This window comes from Sebastes umbrosus, chromosome 3 (assembly GCF_015220745.1).
Source record: "Sebastes umbrosus isolate fSebUmb1 chromosome 3, fSebUmb1.pri, whole genome shotgun sequence".
In the NCBI taxonomy this organism is placed as follows: Eukaryota; Metazoa; Chordata; class Actinopteri; order Perciformes; family Sebastidae; genus Sebastes; species Sebastes umbrosus.
The window spans coordinates 36,269,025-36,287,218 of NC_051271.1; the positions used below are offsets into that span (position 1 = coordinate 36,269,025).

The 18,194-nt window shown below is 39.1% G+C and overlaps 2 protein-coding genes across 6 annotated transcripts; both read right to left on the reverse strand.

Annotated features, from left to right (window-relative positions):
* Positions 1-1,833: 1,833 nt before the first annotated feature.
* On the reverse strand, positions 1,834-10,113 carry LOC119486026 (GTPase IMAP family member 9-like). Of its 4 annotated transcripts, none has more exons than XM_037765925.1 (3): positions 10,054-10,113; positions 4,733-4,853; positions 1,834-3,122 (listed from the first exon to the last, which is right to left on the reverse strand). In XM_037765925.1, exons 2-3 carry the CDS (start codon positions 4,752-4,754, stop codon positions 2,116-2,118), a joined length of 1,029 nt encoding a protein of 342 aa, XP_037621853.1. In that variant the 5' UTR covers positions 4,755-4,853; positions 10,054-10,113; the 3' UTR covers positions 1,834-2,115. The 4 variants fall into 4 exon arrangements, with proteins under 4 accessions (XP_037621853.1, XP_037621854.1, XP_037621852.1 ...); XM_037765926.1 differs by having other exon boundaries at positions 4,733-4,868; XM_037765924.1 differs by lacking the exon at positions 10,054-10,113 and adding an exon at positions 5,634-5,843.
* On the reverse strand, positions 7,374-14,729 carry LOC119486021 (GTPase IMAP family member 9-like). Of its 2 annotated transcripts, none has more exons than XM_037765916.1 (3): positions 14,619-14,729; positions 10,054-10,113; positions 7,374-8,888 (listed from the first exon to the last, which is right to left on the reverse strand). In XM_037765916.1, the coding sequence occupies exons 1-3, from the start codon at positions 14,659-14,661 to the stop codon at positions 7,765-7,767; spliced, it is 1,227 nt and encodes a 408-aa protein (XP_037621844.1). In that variant the 5' UTR covers positions 14,662-14,729; the 3' UTR covers positions 7,374-7,764. The 2 variants fall into 2 exon arrangements, with proteins under 2 accessions (XP_037621844.1, XP_037621845.1); XM_037765917.1 differs by lacking the exon at positions 14,619-14,729 and adding an exon at positions 13,987-14,132.
* Between the last annotated feature and the right edge of the window lie 3,465 nt (positions 14,730-18,194).

Consider the following 18,194-nt stretch of genomic DNA (forward strand, 5'->3'; position numbering starts at 1 on the left):
GTAAAACCAAAATATGATGTGTGCTTATGTAAGCTAGGACCAACCAATAATAATATCATCATGACATCCATCCATCCATCAATCTGCAACTTATGGAGCCACAGTCTACAGTAGCTCTGTTTCACACTACATTCTAAGCCCGCCAACTTTTTAGCGGTCCAATCAAATGTGAAGGATTTGATTTAAATCCCTCTTACTGTACACCGCTCAAATACTCCGTTTCACTGGGGAATAGGTTACAGACGTTAAAGATGCTCTAACCTCTGTTTCACTGGGAATTTAAGGGTTGAATTCAAACAGAAAATAAAAGTGAAACAGCAGTGGGAACTAGCATTGGAAGTTCAGAAGATCTGAATGAACCTAATGAAAGTGATAATACTGTGACAAACAAGCCAGCATGTGGTCATCTGGAAAAACTTTTTCCCACATGTCACATATATCTGGGACATATACTAAGTCATTATTATGACTGTTTGCATACCTATTGTCTTTTTTTTCTCAAGATTTCCAACCCCAGGTCATGTGTGCGTTTTGGAAAAGACTTATTATTATTAATAAATAAAAATATATTCTTGAAGTATAAAAATAATTTTAAAAAGAACTAATTTCATTAAGACATGTTTTACTAACTTCAAATTATTTCACAATGTATTGGTTCACTGATATTTTACTTTGTTTGTTCATGATTATTCCATTAAGTTTTAATTATTTCTTTATATCTGACATTTTGGGATTTCATCAAATCGCACATTGACCTATATGTAAAAAATGATGTAACAGAAACAAGAATGACATGATTCCTGCTGGCTTCAAGCCAAGACAGGCACGTTTATTTGAATAGTACATATACACAAAGGAAAATGCACGAACCACATGAAACAGTGAGTATAGAAGAAGAAATTAATAAAATGTGAGAAAAGAAAAAAGAGGATTAAATAGGAGTAAGGAGTAAATATTTAAGTGTAAGGTGAATAATCAGTGCTTGAGGTTCAGTCAGTGGCATTAGAAAACATAGATTATTGAACCTGGATTTAAAGGTAGTCAAAGTTTGTTAAAATCTTGCAGTATATATTTGGGAAGTTTGTTGCAGCTTGGTGGTAAATAGTTTAGTTTAGTATGTTCTCTACTGATGTACACTACTTGATCAGTAAAATACTGTGGTTTCATGTCATGTAAGACATTACTGAAGAAGATCAGAAGACTGGAATGTAATCTGCTCTCTACAGGAAGCCATGAGACTTTACAGTACATTAGAAAAACATTTGTGCGCATTGACCAATGGAGAGCTAACTGCTCTGATCTGTTTACCCAGAACATTTCCTGATCACAACAATGCTCGTACTCAGTTTAGTTACGATATTATCAATGTGTTCAGTCCACGTCAGTCTAACATCCAACACAATGCCAAGTAGCTCAGTCTTTTTAACTTGTTCAACTGACTTTCTGTAACTAAATGCTGCTATTCAATGAACCATGAAAGTAGCCATGCATTCAAGATATTTAAGTTCCTGGTAGACAAATATACACTGATCAGCCACAACATTCAGACCACTGACAGGTGAAGTGAATAACATGTATTATCTCGTTACAATGGCACCTGGCAGTGGGGGGATATATTAGACAGCAAGTGAACATTTTGTCCTTGAAGTTGATGTGTTGGAAGCAGAAAAAATGGGCAAGTGTAAGGATGTGAGTGACTTTGACAAGGGCCAAATAGTGATGGCTAGACGACTGGGTCAGAGCATCTCCAGAAATGCAGCTCTTGTGGGATGTTCCCAGTCTGCAGCGGTCAGGACCTACCAAAAGTGGTCCAAGTAAGGAAAACCGGTGAACCGGCGACAGGGTCAGACCCGAGGCCCCACCTCGCAACTTACAGGACTTAAAGGATCTGCTACTGACGGCTTGGTGCCAGATACCACAGCAGACCTTCAGAGGTCTAGAGGAGTCCATGCGTCGACGGGGCTGTTTTGGTGGAAAAAGGGGGACCTACTCACTATTCGGCAGGTGGTCATAATGTTATGGCTGATCGGTGTAAATATATATTATAAATCTAAAATAGTTTCCTTCACTTCAGCACAGTAGCACACAAATACAAAGACTTACATGAAAACCAAGTCAGAGAATTGTACAGCCATCATCATTCCTCTCAGCTTGCCGCTGTGCTTCCCATCTCAACCTTTCTCTTTCCTCTTCCAGTTCTCTTTCACGCTGTTTCCTCATATTTGCAATCTGTCTCTCTCTCTCCTGTTCCTCTCTCTTCCGTTCTGCTTCTCTTTCCTCCCTCTCCCTCCTCCTCTCCATCTCCATCTCCCACCTCTCCCTCTCCTTCTCCCTCCTCCTCTCCTCCTCTCTCTTTCTTTTCTCCCTCTCTCTCTCAGCCTGGAGTTGTTCATACATTTTCTTCATCTCTTTTTCATATTTCTCTTGTAGTTTTCTCTCCACTTCCTCTTTTTCTTCCCGTATTTGCTCTTCTTTCTCTTTCAGGATGCGTTGTTTCTCCTCTTCGATTGCCCTCCAGGCCTCTTGGAACATCTCGTTGGTGTAGTGGCTTCCTCCGTTCTTCTGGACTAAATTTCTGATCTTCTGGAGCAGCTCAGTGACCTGAGAGCGGCGATCCTTCAGCTTATTATTGAAGACATGGTACTGGCCATTACATCTGAACACGAGTTCCTGCAGGTCTGAGCATTCCGTCAAGAAGTCCTCAATAGTTGTGTCTTCAAGAAGGTCTCCATGAGTGAAGAGAACCATGCTGTGTCTGTCTGCAGCCTGGCCAAAGATTTCTTGAATCTTTTGCACTGTCTGCTTTTCCTCTTCAGTGTATCTGCCCAGCCTGATGACCACCAGGAACACATGGGGTCCAGGAGCGGTGTAAACGATGCACTGGCTGATGTCTTTAGTTGTTTTATCCATGCCAAACCTGGTGTCGAACAGGCCCGGGGTGTCGATAACAGCAACACGTTGTCCGTCCACCTCAGCTTTGCCCATAGAAGAGTCTACAGTCATCGACTTTGCACTGAACTTTGATTCAAAGCACTGTCGTCCCAGAATGGTGTTTCCAGTGGCACTCTTCCCATTTCCAGTCTTCCCCACCAGCACTATCCTCAGCTCCTTGTTATTTAGTTCTGTTGGTAAGAATAGATAACATTAGAATGAATGCTCTGCTTCACCATGGCACCTTTATGGAGCGGTTTTGAAATCTTTCATTGTCCGACAAACATGAGGCTTTCATCCAGGAGACCGCTGTTCATGTCCCGTGCGTTAAGTTCCACTTTCATGTTACAATCAGCTGTTCGTTCGTGTTCCGTGCTAACAACGTTAAGTTTCATTTACCCTTCACAAACGTAGTAGTTTTAAGCCCAGCGATGTAGTTTTTTCCTAAACCTAACTAAGTGGTTTTGTTGCCTAAACCTAAAATGACTCTGAGGGGCGGTATGTGATGTGTTGGGATAAGAATGTGTTGATATGTCACATAGAAGTAGTGTACATCATCTGGAAGCTGGGAACCTGAAGACTAAGTTCAGATGCAGCACAGCAAGTCAAGTTGTTCTCGTCATCAATCAAAAATAATCATTAATTAATTAATTAATTAATTAGAATAAATTGTTTAGAACATTATGATAGAAGTATGTGATGCCCATTCCCATTCTCACTTATGTCTCGTGAATTGTTGCAGCAGTTTTTGGGTTGATACCATTTGTGACACAGATTTGGTGCTAAATTTAACCATTTTTTTACCACTGGAGAATTGAATAACCACTATTATTTTGATTACTTTAGTATGTTTATCAGGTGTCTTTTTTACCAGAAACAATTTCTTAACTACTGTTACACATCTTTTATTTTTTCATATTGTACTTTCCACCCCCTCATCCTAATAGTTACTGTAAGTGTTTACATTACATACTGCTACATGCTAATACATTACCTCTGCATCTCCTTGCTATCTTCTTCACTGGACTCTGTAGGTCATTGCTCACAAATGTACCTGTAGAGACAAGCACAGTGTATGTTTACGGTCGAATACAGCCAGAGTTTGTACATAAATATTAAGCCAACATTATGTGACAGATATGTATAGCAGTATTTCCCTAAGGCAAACTTCAGGGAAACATGTAATCTTGGTTATTCATTTCTCCCTGATTTTGGTTCAGATTCCCGCTGGAATGTTTGCGGTTGTGACAGTTTTGGTTTAGAAGCAGTTATTGTGATATTCATGGTGCAGCTAAACCCAGTTACAGTGGTTCCCTGGCTGCAATGACTCCAACAGAGTAGATGTCATAGACATACAGTATATACATTATACGTTATAATGCTTTTTATCCAGAAAAACGGCAGCTCCTCGTTTACTTGTATGTATTTACGGGGCAGTCTTGCCCTGTCCAATATGGCGCCCACATTGACGTACAATCCAGGAGTCAATGCGGCGTCTATGTATATATGTCTATGTCCCTGGCTGCAATGACACCAACAGAGCAGATGCGGAAGCCCGGAAAAACCGACCAATCAGAGCAAGCTGGGCTTTTTGAAAGGACTTAAAGAGACAGGCGCTAAAACTGACTGTTTCAGACAGAGGGTGAATACAGGTGCTGCAGCAATGGACAGTATGAGAAAAATAATGTTTCGTTTTAACATAAAAGCATGTAAACAAGTTCTAGTAGACCACCAAAATGAAAACCTGAAAATGAGCATATGTCACCTTTAACTACACGAGTATAGTAGTATCAGGACTTACCGTGGTAGTATTTGCTGGCCATGTTGGGGTCACAGAGTGCAGGCACTGGTGAAGAGTCTCAGAGTCTTCAGTCTTTCTGCTGCTTCTACTCTGTCAGATGACTCCATGCAGAAAACCACACCTACAAACGGTTAGACTGTGGACATCAGAGTGAAACAGAAAGCTCAGTTAAAGCAGGGTTTTTATGGTCTGTATGGTTATTGTTCCACTTTATTTCAACAATGTGATAATGGTGTGACAGACTTTGGAACACTTTGGACAATATTTATAACCCTCTTCTATATTTTGTTTGCCTCAAAGACATTGTTTTAACTTGCTTGCTGTCATCATTCTACGATACCCAAAACTGAAAAGGAAAAAAAGCTGTATTTGTTGGCACATATACACAGATCACATTTCAGTGAGTGTTTGCTCTCTATCTGTTGGGATAGGTTGTAACTACAGTGTAGCACTATACAGTAAGAATTTCATGTTGAGGCCATGTGTCAAGTGTTTCCTACAGGAGGTGGTTACACCATATGGAAGACCAAATCTGACTTGTTAGGAAGTAAATTAAGCACCAGTAAATTATTACTGAAATGTTTAGGAATTCCCTTGAACGTATAGCTCCATTTACATCTAAATATTACTTCATTAATCGATTATTGTTAAATACTTTTTTTGTTTTTCATACATGTTGAATTGTATACACTACATGCCTGTAGACAAATTTCACAATTTTGTGTGTACAGCCGTCCTGCTGTGTACTGACTTAAAACATTTCTAGGTCACGCTAACGGTAAATTAGAATAAATTTTTTGGAAGTCTACCAATATCACAGTCTTGATTTCCTTACATAGTATCAAAATACATAGTCCTTTCTACGAAACGTCTTGGAAATTACTTTGAAAAAATGACGAACCTGTAAAGTAAAGCATGAAACATTTCTGAATGAATTCATTAATTCAATTATTCATATAGAAATAAGTCAGGCACGAATCCTCCATATCCCAGCAAAACAGTTAGTCAGTCTGATGTTTATCAGACTTGAGCTGCTGTCTCCTCCACACTGCTCACCCCTCCCTCCACCACTTACAAGAAATGGCAGGAAACTGCAAGAAACAGTGCACATGTCCTTTCACCCTGAATGAATGTTCTGTGGTACTATAAACAGAACATACAATACAAGTGGTGATCCACTGAAATTATTATTGCAGAGAGAGAATTTTTACATACACCAAATGAAGGCCACAGTATATCCAGGACTAAATGAAGAAATTGATTTAGTCCGTTTTTGTAGTGGCTCTTATGCATGTGGTCTGGTACTGTTGCCATAAATTGTAATATATTATCACTTATTTACTTTTTTCTGTCTTGTTATCTGTATATCTATGTTTTCTTATTTTATTTTCATTATTTTCTCTGCTTTCTTGACATCCTGTAGAGCCATCTAGTGACCACATTTTGCACCTGTCACCTGAGAGTTTATTGGCCTTTTGCTCAGGTGTTTGCAATCATCAATTGTCTGTATACTCACAAAAAAGAAAAGCTGTGTGCTGAGGGTTACACCCTGAAGAAGGCTGTTTGTGCCGCTACGCGTGGCTTGTTACCCAATCTGAACATTTACTAGCATTGTTTTTAGCATTTTAAAAAAATTTCCCACATCAGGCTAATCCATCCTACACGGACCAAGAAATCAATAGCTTTCATTTAATCAGTTAAAGAAAATGTTCATGTTACCCAAGGTCTTTAACATCCTTTGTGGCATACATTAAAATATACCAACAGTCTGAAATAAGTTTAATAAATATATTAAGTCACTGTTAATCAAACTGCATAGCAGCTGTAGAGTTCACTGACAAATGTCAACCAAATGTCTCTATAGAGCGGGACACATTTTAACCAGCTGTTCCATTTTCATCAGATAGGTGGAGCAGAAGAGCTCAGTATCATGAGGACCTGCAGAGAAGTGCTGCCATTTCCTGTAAATGCTCAGGAAGGGGAGAGCAAGGTTTGTGGTGTACAGTTAACACGGGGACTTCCTGGAAATAAAGCAGGGGTGGATACAGAAGTCAGAAAAACGGGACAAACTGACACTGAATAAACTCTACACACATTAAAGACACTCGACCTGCTGAACAGGCTGACCATTTACCTTAAAGTCGAGATTAATGATAAAAATGCTTTTTTAACCCTTTTAGATCATATCCCCAGTCATATTGTGCACCTATTTAACAATATATGCAAAAAAAAAAAAAAATACTTATTTTTTTATTTTTGCTGTTATTGTGACAAACAAGCCAGCATGTGGTCATCGGGAAAAAAAATTCTCACGTCACATATATCTGGGACATATACTAAGTCATTATCATGACTGTTTGCATACTTATGTATACTGTCTTTTTTTTCTCAGGATTTCCAACCCCAGGTCATGTGTGCGTTTTGGAAAAGACTTAAAGTTTTAAACGTTTTAAAGTAAAGGTCCCTGTATAATATAATATAATATAATATAATATCATATAATATAATATAATATAATGAATGCTTTCAGTCTATAGGCTACCGCTAACACTGCTACTGTTATTACTATTATGTACTCACTAATAAGAACAATCAGAATAACAGACAGATAGTAGTACATAAATAAATGATGGTAACAATAAATAATATTAGAATTTATTGAAATAATGGTGATAATACAGCAATTATAAAAAACTATATAATCTAATAGCATAACCAAGACATGACATCAGTTTTATTGTTTGCATTATTAGCCACATATTGCTTTCAATACGTATCATACATTTCATGTTTTAAACACAATATCATGTTAGATATGAACATCAATAAGATAACATTAGTTTATAGATTAGCTAACAATAAGGAACGTTAGCTAGCGCTGATCTGATGTTACAGAAGCAAACGTTTTGTAAAGATGTAACGTTAACTTGAACAGCTGATTAACTGTGGATTAAATCATTTTTATTTTATTTCATATATTCCTGTGTGGGGGAGATTCTGGAGGGTTCCCCTGTTGAAGCCTGAACCACTTATTATTTGAACCAGGATGCAATTTTCCTTCCCAAACCTCCAATTCCCCTTCCCAACCGTTCAACTCCTCCAACTACCGTTTTGCCAACCCCAACTACAACTTCACCAGCTACTACCAGAGGAAATAATGGATTAAACTCCTCAGCTTCCTCTCTGGCCTCATCTTCATACCTGCACTGCAACTTTTCTCTCTCCTTTCTCAGTTCTCTGTCATGCTGTTCATTTATTTGATTCATCATGTCTTTCATTTTCCTTTCTTTCTCCTCTCTCTCTCTCTTTCTCTCTGCTTCTCTCTCCTCCTTCTCCCTCTTTCTCTCTTCATTCATCTCCTGCTTCTCCCTCTTCCTCTCCTCCTCTCTCTTTCTTCTCTCCCTCTCTCTCTCAGCCTGGAGTTGTTCATTCATTTCCTTCATCTCTTTTTCATATTTCTCTTGTAGTTTTCTCTCCATTTCCTCTTTTTCTTTGCGTATTTGCTCTTCTTTCTCTTTCAGGATGCGTTGTTTCTCCTCTTCGATTGCCCTCTCGGCGTCTTTAAACATCTCGTTGGTGTAGTGGCTTCCTCCGTTCTCCTGGACTAAATTTCTGATCTTCTGGAGCAGCTCAGTGACCTGAGAGCGATCCTTCAGCTTATTATTGAAGACATGGTACTGACCATTACATCTGTCCACAAGTTCCTGCAGGTCTGAGCTTTCCGTCAAGAAGTCCTCAATAGTTGTGTCTTCAAGAAGATCTCCATGAGTAAAGAGAACCATGCTGTGTCTGTCTGCAGCCTGGCCAAAGATTTCTTGAATCCTTTGCACTGTCTGCTTTTCCTCTTCAGTGTATCTGCCCAGCCTGATGACCACCAGGAACACATGGGGTCCAGGAACAGCGTAAGAGATGCACTGGCAGATGTCTTTAATTGTTTTATCCAAGCCAAACCTGGTGTCGAACACGCCCGGGGTGTCGATAACAGCAACCCGTTGCCCGTCCACCTCAGCTTTGCCCTTGGTACAGTCTACAGTCATCGACTTTGCACTGAACTTTGATTCAAAGCACTGTCGTCCCAGAATGGTGTTTCCAGTGGCACTCTTCCCAATGCCAGTCTTCCCCACCAGCACTATCCTCAGCTCCTCATCATATAGTTCTGTTGGTAAGAATAAATCACATTAGACTGAATGCTCTGCTTCACCATGGGACCTTTATGGAGCAGTTTTGAAATCTTTCATTCAAAGCTTAGAGATATTAGAGATGATCTTATCAGCTTTTTAGGGCTGATACTTTGATTTATATAAAGAGACCTAGAAAAGCACAGACTCCAAGATATCGTATTGCTCTATACCTGTTTCTCATTTCAAAAGTGATTCCGTTTTCTCAGCATTACTTGACTGCATATCCATATGCACAGTAGGTTACACCCTTACAACCTGAAATGGCTCCTTTCTGAGAAATAATATTTGTCACAAACTGCCTCAGGAAATGTGACAATCAAGGTTATACAATAATGATTTATTAAACTGAGGCAAATAAACAATATACTGTGTAGATTAGCAATATCGGCAATGCAAGCAATGCATGGATGTGTGGCATATATGTGGAGGTGTTGAAGGTGCAAAACCAAAAGACAGCTAGAGACTATCCTGTTATGGGATCACAAAATCACGTGTGTTAAGATTCACTTTCATGTTACAATCAGCTGTTCGTTCGTGTTCCGTGCTAACAACGTTAAGTTTCATTTACCCTTCACAAACGTAGTAGTTTTAAGCCCAACCATGTAGTTTTTTCCTAAACCTAACTAAGTGGTTTTGTTGCCTAAACCTAAAGTGACTCTGAGGGGCAGTATGTGATGAGTTGAGATAAGAATGTGCTGATATGTTACATAGAAGTAGTGTACATCATCTGGAAGCTGGGAACCTGAAGACTTATTTGAGATGCAGCTCAGCAAGTCAAGTTGTTCTCGTCATAAATCAGAAATAAACATAAATTAATGAATGAATGAACGAATTAGAATAAATTGTGAAAGTGTATAAGGGTTTAGAACATTACGATAGAAGTATGTGATGCCCATTCCCATTCTCACTTATGTCTCGTAAATTGTTGCAGCAGTTTTTGGGTTGATACAATTTGTTACACAGATTTGGTGCTAAATTTAACCATTTTTTGTATGTTTATCAGGTGTCTTTTTTTGCCAGAAATAATTTCTTGACTACTGTTACAAATCTTTTATTGTTTCATATTGTACTTTCCACCCCCTCATCCTGATAGTTACTGTAAGTGTTTACATCACATACTGCTCCATGCTAACACATTACCTGTGCATGTCCTCGCTTTCTTCTTCACTGGACTCTGTGGGTCATTGCTCTCAAATGCACCTGTAGAGACAAGCAGAGTGTAAGTTTATGGTTCACAGAGGCTGGATTCGAAACCGCCTACTGCGTACTACTGAGGAACACAGTATACAGTACATACTACATACTACATACTGTGTTCCTCAATAGTATGCAGTATACAGTACATACTACATACTACATACTGCGTTCCTCAGTAGTATGCAGTATACAGTACATACTACATACTACATACTGTGTTCCTCAGTAGTATGCAGTATACAGTACATACTACATACTGTGTTCCTCAGTAGTATGCAGTATACAGTACATACTACATACTACATACTGCGTTCCTCAGTAGTATGCAGTATACAGTACATACTACATACTACATACTGTGTTCCTCAGTAGTATGCAGTATACAGTACATACTACATACTGTGTTCCTCAGTAGTATGCAGTATACAGTACATACTACATACTACATACTGCGTTCCTCAGTAGTATGCAGTATACAGTACATACTACATACTACATACTGCGTTCTTCAGTAGTATGCAGTATGTGACGGTTAAAGTGATGTATCTAGCAGTATGCTAGACCAGGCTTTAGCCTTTAAACCAGCTCTTAAAGCACTGGAGAAAAAAACGAACTCGTACCACTATTACAATATTATCGAAAAATACAACTTTGATTTTGTTGTCTGTCATGTTTGTTTACTTTATAAGATACTGCAGGTTTATACTATTTATTCTAACAGCTCATAATGAAGTCAGACAAACAGGATCATCAACGAGGGGAGACGGGAAATATAAAATATTCATCCACAACATTTACTCAAACTGCTTTTTCAGCTACAGAAACAAAACAGTGGACTGATCTCCCTCCAGATATTAGAGGAATGTTAAAAAGGGTCATGTTGTCTCAGCAGGAATCTGTCTAACCCGTCAGAGGCTGCTCTTTACCTCTCCTCTTCCCTCTCCTCTTCTCTCCTCTTCCCTCTCCTCTTCCCTCGCCTCTTCTCTCCTCTTCTTCCCTCTCCTCTTCTCGCTCCTCTTCTTCTCTCTCCTCCCTTTCCTCTCCTCTCCTCTTTTTCTCTCTTCCCTCTCCTCTTCCCTCGCCACTCTGCAACCGCTCTGTGAGCCTCACTGGCCGGGGTCTGGGTATCATCGGATAATCCGTTATTCCTTTTTCCCAGGTGAGCTTCTCTGAAAATACAGAGTATATTTTCAAGAGATGCTCACAGCGACTTTATCTTCTAAGGAAACTTAGTGGCCTTGGTGTCAGCCAGCAGATTTTAGAATTAGTGTACAAAACTATTGTTGAGAGTGTTTTAACCTTTAACCTTCCTGCCTGGTACGGTCACCTACACTGTAGATAGAAGAATAAAGGTTTGTGTCAATGGCAGGCAAAATAGGTGGTAAACCCCAAAAGCCCTTGACTCAACTTTTTACAGAAAGGACGAGGAAGAAGGCAAGGAGTATCCTGGCAGATAGCTCCCATCCTCTCTCCAGCCAGTCGGGAGGCGCTATAGAGCCCCTCTGGCAACTGAACATGTGTTTAAAAAGTCTTTCATCCCAAATGCCATCAATATTGTTAACTCAACACAGTGACTGAGCAGATCTGAGCCACAGACACTGACATGAACTGTTTTAATGTGTAACATAACCTGTCTCTGTTTTTTACTAACTGCTGTCTGGTTTTTAATGTCTGTTGTTTTCTGTGTTTTGTGAGCCGAAGACAAATTTCCACCCTGGTGGACAATAAAGTTGTATTGTATTGTATTGATCAGATCATATTGAGGGGCCGTCAGCTTTACAATTTAGTTTGGAGGGAGATTCGGTATCAGTGAAGTCAGTGCATTTTATGAGTAGGCCTTCTGTGACGTTACCCACCGTAGGGGTCAGAGGTCACCACGCCTCAATCCCCAAGGATTTTCTTTTCAGTCAAATTTTCAATTTTGACGCATTTATAGATGAAAAGTCAAGTCAATAAACATGGTCAATGATAGATAAGTATGGTTGATCAGCATGTTTGCCAACCTTCAGACATCATAGTCTAATATGATGATTAATCAGCCTGAGTTCACTAAAAAACTGAAATCACTAACTTTCTGTATTCTGTTTGGTAGTTTATGATGCTTTTCAATCATTTCTAGCCTATTTGGTATAATATGTCATTTAGTTAATTTGTTCGACATCATGATAAGGCTGATTTTTCAACCAGTGGTTATGACATTAATGCTAGCTGGACAGAATAAAGCTCTGTCTGTCATGACAGTAGAACTATACTGAAGGCCTTTCCTTTACTCGGGTGACTCTTTACAGCCGTCTGAAGACAGCAGGTATCTGTTAAATCTACAGTATCTGGAGTGATGAAGTGGCCTTCAGTACAGTACTATTGTCATGACAGACAGAGCTTTATTCTGTCTAGCTGGCATTAATATCATAATCGCTTGTTGAAAAATCAGCATTATCATGATGTAGAACTACTCGGCTACAGCCTTCCTAGAGGAGTGAAGGGATCAGGTGGAAGTGTCAGGTGTGTTGAAAGGAGTAGCCACATAGTGCTTCTCACCTGCCGACATAAAGAAACAGCCCATAGTAAGGGTGTGAGAGAGAAAATTGTCAATTACATGAGTGCTGTATAACATCTGTAGAGACCCTCCCTGTAATTTATCACACACTTTTTGGATAAAAGATATTCATGTGTTAATGAAAAGAACAAAACAAAAAAAATATCTATGTATGTATTTATTTGTGTATTTATTTAGCCTATTTATCTTCTACTGTTACCTCGATCCTGAGCTTAAATAATGTTACACTTTTATAGAATGACCAAACTATCTTCTTGGCTTTTATTTTGACATGTTTGCCTTCACTTCCGGATCACGTGACTGCCGTTCTCCGCTCCTCGATTCAAAACAGAAAATAACAGAAGAAACTTGAATAAAATAAAATCGGATCGTTTTTTTAATTTGTTTTTTTCGTTTTTCGTTTGGAAGCAAAAAAACAAACAGAGCACCACGTGATTCCATTTTTCGTTTTTGGTTTAAAACGAAAAAACAAAAAATCCACGTGACTCCTGTTCCTCAATTAAAAATGAATAATGATAAAAGGAATTCACAAAAACAAAAAACGGCCCGGGTTGGATTCGTTTTTCGTTTTTTGATTAAAACGAAAAAATAAAAAAATGTTTTTTTATTCAAAAGGAATTACGGATTATCCGATGATACCCAGACCCTACACCCGTGGGTGATTGTGGAGCTTTTCAGCTCCAGAAAAGCAGATAAACACATGTTGATGTTAATTTATAATGGACATCTGTGTTGTGATATTTAAACAAACTATCCGTCAACAAGGAAATAACAGCCCCTCATCTACAGACCGGTCTCTAGAGAGCTCCAGCAGCTCATAGCGGTCTCTGAGCGTGTCTACCCGGCTGACGAGGTAGCGACCCCGGCAGGCGTTAACTAGCTGTCACGGCAGTTTGTGGAGCTTCTGAACTCCGACAACGATGGAACAAATGTTCGATTCACCACCTAACTTAGTAAAACTGCCGATATTCATAATCTACAGAGTTGATTTCTCGCCTCAAAAACTTTCAGAAGTGAATTTAGTGAGGAAATGGCTACGAAAAATGTAAGAAACGAGGCGTTTTTGGCTGCTGTTGTTGTGGCCGTAGCCTGTTTTTGGCCAGATCAGTACGTCCTACTAGTATAGTATGCGGTTCCGAATACAGCCAGATTGTATACATAAATATTAAGCTAACATTATGTGACAGAGATATGTATAGCAGTATTTCCCTAAGGCAAACTTCAGGGAAACATGTAATCTTGGTTATTAATTTCTCCCTGACCTTAAAATGAGCATATGTCACCTTTAACTACATGAGTATAGTAGTATCAGGACTTACCGTGGTAGTGTTTGCTGGCCATGTTTGGGTCACAGAGTGCAGGCACTGGTGAAGAGTCTCAGAGTCTTCAGTCTTTCTGCTGCTTCTACTCTGTCAGATGACTCCATGCAGAAAACCACACCTACAAACGGTTAGACTGTGGACATCAGAGTGAAACAGAAAGCTCAGTTGATGCAGTGTTTTTTTGGTCACAGTATGGAAGACCAAATCTGACTTGTTAAGAAGTAAATTAAGAAAAAAAAGATATAAATGATGAATAGTTATTATTTTTCCATTAGCAGGATTACATTTTCATAACCGGAATTTATAACTTCTATAAAGAAATGTCATATAATCTTGCAATTGAAGACAAAAATATTGCATCACCATTGTACTGAGATGTTGAGGAATTCCCTTGAACGTATAGCTCCATTTACATCTAAATATTTCTTCATTATTCAATTATTGTTAAATACTTTTTTTGTTTTTCATACATGTTGAATTGTATACACCACATGCTTGTAGACAAATTTCACATTTTTGTGTGTATAGCTGTCCTGCTGTGTACTGACTTAAAACTTTCTAGGTCACGCTAACGATAGATTAGAATTAATTTTTTGGAAGTCTACCAACTAAATCAAAAAAATACAAACCTGTAGAGTAAAGCATGAGTGAAACATTTCTGAATGAATTCATTAATTCAATTATCCATATAGAAATAAGTCAGGCACGAATCGTCCATATACCAGCAAAACAGTTAGTCAGTCTGATGTTTATCAGACTTGAGCTGCTGTCTCCTCCTCACTGCTCACCCCTCCTTCCACCATTTACAAGAAATGGCAGGAAACTGCAGGAAACAGTGCACACGTCTGTTCGCCCTGAATGAAAATGGAACTAGGTTTGCTTGAAATGTTCTGTGGTCCTATAAACAGAACATACGATACCAGTGTTGTGTCCAGACTCAGAGCTGTTGAGTGTGACCAACCTTCATTGTTGTTACGTGATGATGAAGTATCATGAATGGTTCTTGACCAGTGTGGGGCTCACCTTAACTCACCTTAATAGCTGTCACTTTTGTGCTGTGTGTTTTGTTTTAACCATTAGTTTGCAGTAGTATTATGAGTGAGGTGGCTGTTATATTTTTTTGACAGGTAGCTCGTAATAAAGTTTCACTAGTGAAATAACTGCACATAACTGCGAGCGTCAATGCTCGTGCTCAATGTGACAATAATCAAGTTAATATCCTCATCTACATCCAGGACAATTGACCCGGTTTTCTCCCCTCTATCGGCGGCCCTGACGGCTCATTTTTTCTAAACTAATCAGCCGTTCCTTGTCCATGTTGCAGCGCTCTCAATGCGAGTGACAGGAAAAAATAAAAGCGGGGCGTCCGACAAAAGCTCATCTCAAAACATTCGAAGCCAGTTGGAACACTCAGATAGAAAACAATGTAATCAAGCCCAAGTACATGTCGTAGTTGTTTCCTAAATGTAGCTATGTTTTGTGCTTTATTTTGCTTTGCAGTGTTAAGTCCTTCCATTACCAAATTGTATGACTTAAACTTTACTTAGAGCTGTAGACGTATTTCAGTTTAGTTTTTTTGTCAGGAGAGAATTCAGCTGAGGGGGCACAGTGACCTTTTTGGACGGGCCTGGAACCCCAAGGCCCACCCCTAACGCCGACACTGTATTTGATCAGCGCTGCCTAGTTTGACCGTTTGGTCGGAGTTTGTCAGTGATTGACAGCCGGCTCATAGACGGCAGCTGGACGGCAGACTCCAGACTCCAGATCAGCTCCGTTTTCCCACAGTCTGTGAAATTTTGCAGATGCCATTAGGAGCACCGGAGGACACAGAGGCACATGATTTTTTTCAGATTATCTGTCTCATGCACTACTGTCAGGATATAGTGACCGTTTTATAACATTAACCTTTTTTAAATCATATTTGCTCCATTTCTACCCACTGCAGCTTTAACTAATCATTTTTACAAGTAAAAATCCCACTCCACCCCACCTCAGGGCAGTGCTCTTTCACCTCAACTATTTAGTAAATGCTAAAAAAAGAAAAGAAAAACAGCATAGAGGGTTATGCACAACCATATTTGTTTATTACCAGATTATTGCACGCAGGTTTCTAGCTGTATAGAAGAACAGAACATAGAAATGAAGCGAGAACCATGATTTAACATCAGAAACAACGGGATAAAAGTTACCCTGCGAGTATATCCATCTCTCTACCCTTCGCTCAAAAGCACGTACACACACAGTGTGTGGAATGATCTGTACAATAAATATGCATACCTTCTTCACATACCACTTTTTAAGTTAGAACAGTGTAATTAAAATGCACATGTACACACATGAGATACATGTGAGGGGGGGGGAGTAGATGTCAATGGATGAATGGTGTGTGTAGTTTGTTAGGCCAGAAGCACACAAACACACACACACACATATAAAACACCAGTAGCACAGATTTAAATAAAGCACCGTTGAGTAAAAGCCTGGTGTCTCAATGCAAAGTGCTGCAAACTGAAGTGCAAAAAATAAAGAATTTACATGACAAACCCAGGAAGAGTTTCTTCCTTTAAATGACTCATATCATGCTCATTTTCAGGTTCATACTTTATGTTTCTACTAGAACATGTTTACATCCTGTAATGTTAAAAAAACAAAATTATTTTTCTCACACCATCTGCCTGAATATACCAGTATTTACCCTCTGTCTGAAACGCTCCGTTTTAGTACACGTCGATGGAATTGCATTGCTAGGCAACAGCTTGGGTCAATGTTTACTTCCTGTCAGCTGATGTCGTTGGCTTCGTCCGAAATCGCATACTATGCACTACATTACTCAATTTGTGTTCTATTGTTCGACATACTTTTGTGTGAATAAACAGTGGATCTCTTTGGACGCACTGAGCAGTAATTTACGCCGTTGCTTCCTGAAAGCCTCCATGCCGGTTGGAGACGTGTAACCATGGTAACCTCATGTGACCAAAATGACAATTTTACGATAATCAAAGTCTGAATTAATTTAAAATGTATATTACGCCTCGCAAAGTGTAATCTTATACTTACAGTTAAATCGAAGCGTTATAAACGTCCGTTATGAACGTGTCCGTAACTACCGCATTGCATTGTGGGATATTTATGCTGCCGTAGTGTCCAGGGTTGCGTACTGTAATATTTCACCGGAAATGGTATGCGATTCGCGTACTCTTGGTTCCATACTAAGGTTTCGGACATACTAAAATATCTAAGTTTTAGCGTACTAAAAAGCATGTTAGTGTGGAATCTCGGACGCAACCATTCACATACACTGTAACAGGAAATTAACTGGGACACATTTAGAAGGTTTACGTTTAAAATAGTGAAATGGTCTAAATATTGTATATTTGTGACATCACAAAATTACAAGAAATCCTGACGGCTCGTTTTAAAGGCAGAGTTTTCTGAATACGGGCTGTGTGTATTTGTCCGTGGATTGAGCATTTCAATACTTTCACAGTATTTGTATAGCACTTAAACCTGCTTTAGAATAAAAAAAAGACATGAAAATCTCACTTTTTACAATACGGGACCTTTAAGTCTCCCAAAGCAACACATATCAACTTCTCTCTCTCTCTCTCTCTCACACACACACACACACACACACACGCACACACACACATGCAGGTCAACTGCTATAAAATGTAGGAAGTAAATCATCTTTATTAATGTTATAAATATTGCCCTGGTAGCTACTGTTAATCAATTAAATATAATCAAAAACAGTGTTTCACGTATGGTTATGGACCTGCAGCCAAACTGTGCATTACTGTTCACACAGTGCAGTGTTTCCATCAGTAGTGGGCTTGCAGAGGGACATTGCCAGTGCTGCCATGCAAAACACAAGTTGTTTTTTTTAATTTCTCCTAAACTTCCTCCATAAAGGGAGGGACAATGAAATACAAAATGTTCTTCCCCCACCAGCATTACCAAAAAGTACTGTACAGATTAAAAGATAATCTCGGTCTTATTTACTTATTTTCGTAGTTTGGGCCATCATTTATATATCTAGTAATTGCTGAGAATTGCTGGGTCATTATGTTACTGTCCTTCCAAATCAGTTTGACAAACCTCAGGGCTGCTTGCCTGATCTGACTTCTTTTTAATCGTCACATCGTCAATTTCATGTGTACAGCTCAATATCATGAATCACAAATTTGCTTCAGGGGGCTTTAAAT